The 4,347-nt window shown below is 34.9% G+C and overlaps 1 protein-coding gene across 1 annotated transcript; it reads right to left on the minus strand.

Annotated features, from left to right (window-relative positions):
- Nucleotides 1–378: 378 nt before the first annotated feature.
- Nucleotides 379–3,968, minus strand: LOC134836429 (uncharacterized). The gene is made up of 2 exons (XM_063851634.1): nt 3,945–3,968; nt 379–2,679 (listed from the first exon to the last, which is right to left on the minus strand). The coding sequence occupies exons 1-2, from the start codon at nt 3,966–3,968 to the stop codon at nt 379–381; spliced, it is 2,325 nt and encodes a 774-aa protein (XP_063707704.1).
- Nucleotides 3,969–4,347: the final 379 nt, after the last annotated feature.

The following is a 4,347-nucleotide window of genomic DNA, read 5'->3' on the forward strand; positions in this document are numbered from 1 at the left end:
AACACAATTATGAGAACTATTTTGTAATGAGAAAAATTTAAGTGATTGTTTTTTTTTGCTTATTATTATTGCTTTATATTGTGTGTATTACTTCATAAGCGACTTTATGGAATATTGTGTGGTACGAAATTTGATTGTTTTGTTAATATATATGTTAAAAAGTTTTAATTTTTACGTTATAATAGCGAGCTGACCTTATAAAGAGTGTGAAATTAAGCCTTCTTACAATTTTTACAAATGACACGAGAATTTTAAACTTAAAAATTAAACGTTTGTTGTCTTTTTTTATATTACACATGCACATTAATTATTTAATAGTATTACAAAACGAGTCAGATCTATCACGGCGTAATTGTTTTTTTTTTTAGCTTTTAACGTTTAAGGTTCCTCTTCTCCCAAAATCTGTACACTTCTGACGGGTTTTCGACTTGTGACGGGCGCAATAGTTGTCGGTTCGATACTCGAGGCATGCGGCACAGTTCCCGCTGGCTCTGGCTGCGAAGCTGCTGCTGCATGGGCATAATTTGGATCAGTTCTTAGCGCGAGCATAAACATGCGATAGAGCAAGTCTTCACGAACATGCGGCGGAAGGTAATCCGGTAAATTTGGGCCCAATTGATTCGTGTTTGTCGCGTAATCGGCATCGTGGAAGGGCACTTGTGTCGATGAGGAGTATTGACGTGATGGGGCGGGAGGCGGGGGTAAGAATTGCCGACGTCTCGGAATGGTGCGTTGACTATCGTAATATTGCGGGTTCACTTGATTCAGTGATTGTTCATTTTCGGATGGGGCTTCGCTCGAAGGACCTGAAGCAGGAGGAGCAGGATATTGTCGTGATGGAGTCGAGGGACTGTAATTAGGGTTTTCGTAACGCGGATCGTAAAGTGGATTATTTTGGTAGTACGGAGGACGAGGGATTTGATATCCGTAGTAAGGAGCTGAGGGAGGATAAGGAGAAGCTGAAGGGTAGTAAGGATGGCCCCCATAACCTCCAATACCCCCGCCGCCATAACGTTGCAATTGCGTATGACGATAGATCAAAAGTTGTAAAAGTCTTTCGAAATCTCTCGTGGTTAATGGTCTATCGGGATAATCGAAAGGCGAACCTCCGCCGCGATAAGGATTGTTAAAGCCATAAGGAGGCGGATACGGATGTTGATAATCTCCAGGGTATCCAGCAGCTGCAGGACGTCCTCCTTGCTCCCGATACTCCGGGCTTTGAGCTTGCTCCTGATACCCATCGGAAGAGGGACGACGAACGGGAACTCGAGTAGTTTCTCTCAAATATTGTTGCTGCTGTTCCTCGGGACGATACGCTTGAAGAGGAATCGGGGGAACTCCTACTGGATTCCGATATCCGTGTCTTTGCTCCACCGGGAGTACGGTAGTTGGCACGTAACGAACATACTCTCGAGGTCTATAAGTAGGTCTCTCCCGGAATTGACGTCTTTCGTCTTCGGCTCCTTCATTTAAATCCCTTCCCGGGGGAATTTCAACTACAGGACCTGCGGTTTGGGGTTCTGTGGATTGCTCGTAACGCTGTTTCTCATCTAAGCGCTTGGGGGATTTCACATAAACTCTTTCCGTGGTAGTGCTGGGACTTTTTCCGATCGTATTTTGAAGTTGGGCAGCACGTTGTCTTGCGGCGAGAACTTGAACAGGCACCCGAGGAGTTGCTGTAGGGTTATATAAGGGACGTACAGAGACAGAAGCTGATGGACCTCCGCCATAAATGTGGGTGTTATCGTCTCCAGATGATTGTCCGTAAATTATTTGTTGTTGCGTTTCGAAATTTTCCGTGTTTTCTGAACTTAATTGACGTCGAAGGTGGTTTCGAGTTTTATTCGAACCTTCTTCTTCCTCCTTTTTCTTCGTATTTTTGACATTTGTACTGACTTTTGATACGGAATTCATCTCCAACTTTTCAGGACGACTTATTTGTTCGACGCTCGCCGATTGTTTCACCCCATACGGGACTTGGGTCGGGCGAACGAGCAACACAGGCTTTGCTGTGCTCGAAATAGAAGTCGCATAAACGACAGTTGTCGTTGGTTCGGCAGCATTTAACGAATTAACTTCCTGCCCAACCTTATTCGGGCCATGAATTCGTTCGAAATGGAAACGACGACGCGGAATACTTTGCACGACACTCGATTTCGTGGTTGATAAGTTGGGACGACGTGTTGTCGAAGCACTCGTTCGATTGTTATACTTTGGCAATTGCGCCGTTTCTTCCGTTTCCGTGTCTTCTGACACCGTTTTGAGGCCTGTTGCGTTATTTGCCGTGTACGAAACTCTCTTTATTTCGCCATTTTCATCGATGTAGCCATAAGTGCCCTTTACGTTGCCCAAAACATCGCGACTTTCAATCTTAAAAGTGCCGTCTTCAGCTTCGTAGCCAATCGTGTAAGAGCCGTCAGCGTTAATTTTTCGGATTTGTTTGATTATTTCGAGTTTTTGGGGATTTTTGCTCTCGTCTTTGTCGAGATCGTCGGAGGATTTGCTCTCAGATGTGCTTACGGAAAATGTTGTGTTTACTTCCGTTTTTTGACTAGTCGTGCTCGTTGCCTCCGTTGTGGATGATGTTGACGAGGAGACGTCGGGTACGGTGACAGAAAGTGTCGTTTTTGGTAAAAGGCTAATTGTTATCAAGCAGATTATCAACTTTGTTGTTGACATCTGAAAAAAGAAAAAAAAAAATAAATTTTATTTATATTTTTTTTTTAATTTTAATTATTTTAAATTAATTATTCAATAATTTTTTTTTCAATTTTTTTTTTAATTTTTAATTAAAAAAAAATTATTTTATTTTTTAAAATTATATTATTTTAATTTAATTTAATTGGTTAAAATGATTTATTTAATTTTTCAAATTTTATAAATTATTATTAATTTTATTTTTTTATTTAAATAATAAATAAAAATTGTTTTTTTTTCTAAATTAAAATTATTTTTATTTTAATTTTTAGGCGAATAAATATATCCATTTTTTGTATCCCCCCCCTCGGATTTTGTCGAAAAAATTCAGGGGGAAAAATAAAAATTAAATATAAAATACAAATATTTTTGACATATTTTGGAATTTTTATATTAAAAAATCATGAAAAATTACTGTTTATGGTAAAATTATACAAAAAACTAAAGAAATTTGCTTAATTACGACATTTTCTATTGAAATGTTGAAAAACATTTTTTTGAAAGTCACGTGACCAAAATTATTTTTTTTTCAAAAATTTTTTATTTTGGGAGATTTTGTTGATTTTTCTTTACTTTTAAGTTTAAATTTTAAAATAATATAAACTAAAATTAAATAAATGTTAAGAATCAACGTTTAACGTCTAAAAACGTTAAAAAATTACAAACAAAAAATTCAAAAATATTTATTTTTTATTTCCCCCCCCCCTCGTAAAAATCCTCATGGGACAAAAAATGAAAATATTAAATTTATTCGCCTTATTATTTTTTTTAAATACAAATTTTTAAAGTAAGAACTTATTGTAGAAAAAAAAAATAATTAGGTTCTAAATAATTTTTTTAACACTTTTTTTTTAAATTTGTCGTTTAATTTTTTTTTTTACAATTCTTGATTTTTTTTTAAATTTGCTTTAATTTAAATTTTTACTTTTATATCCAAAATTAAAGTAAAAATTTACTATTGTTTATAATTTAAATTTTTAAAGATTTTTTTCACAAATATTTAAAATTTAACACATTTTTAGTCAAAGTTGTTCGATTTTCGAGTCCTAAAAATATTTTCATATTTTTTATTAGAATTTTTTCAAAAACTTTTTTTCTGCAAAATTCACTTTTTTATTCTTTTTATTTTTAATATTTTTATTATTTTAAAATTTTTAATTTTGAGTCACTTTTACTTTCGATTTTCTTATTTTGTTTCATTTTTTCTTATTTTTTATAATTTTTATTTTTTTTTCTTCCAAACTAACCTTTTGATGAGACACGAATCCCATCTTTGCACGAGTTCAATCACTTTTAACTTTTTTTTTTTTGGATTACCAAAGCTTCTGTTTAACAAGAAGGCGCAAATCAAAATGAGCTTTGATAGTTGCTGGCACAATGCTATATAGTTTTTTTTCTCTCCAAAACTTAACCATATATGCACCATTGTTATTTTTTTCCTCAAAAAAAAAAAAAAAAAAAAAAAATACAGTTGAAAAAATTGCTCTGCCATTATAATCTATCTCAGTATCTCACATACAGCACAATTTTCTTCGTTGGTGACCTTGCGGTTGAGCTACACACACACAATACAACCCCTTATGCCCATTGTCATTGCGGTACGTGGCCAAAAATTTTCCCTTCCACAGAAACTGCGAAGTAAACGACGCA

This window comes from Culicoides brevitarsis, unplaced genomic scaffold (genome assembly GCF_036172545.1).
Source record: "Culicoides brevitarsis isolate CSIRO-B50_1 unplaced genomic scaffold, AGI_CSIRO_Cbre_v1 contig_28, whole genome shotgun sequence".
Lineage (NCBI taxonomy): Eukaryota > Metazoa > Arthropoda > Insecta > Diptera > Ceratopogonidae > Culicoides > Culicoides brevitarsis.

What these genes read in the sequence shown, in the direction of transcription:
- LOC134836429 (XM_063851634.1), bottom strand. Translation starts at nt 3,968, where the DNA reads ATGGGATTCGTGTCTCATCAAAAG. An exon ending in GATTCGTGTCTCATCAAAAG is followed by an intron (nt 2,680 to 3,944) that starts GTTAGTTTGGAA and finishes TTCTTTTTTCAG; the next exon opens with ATGTCAACAACAAAGTTGAT.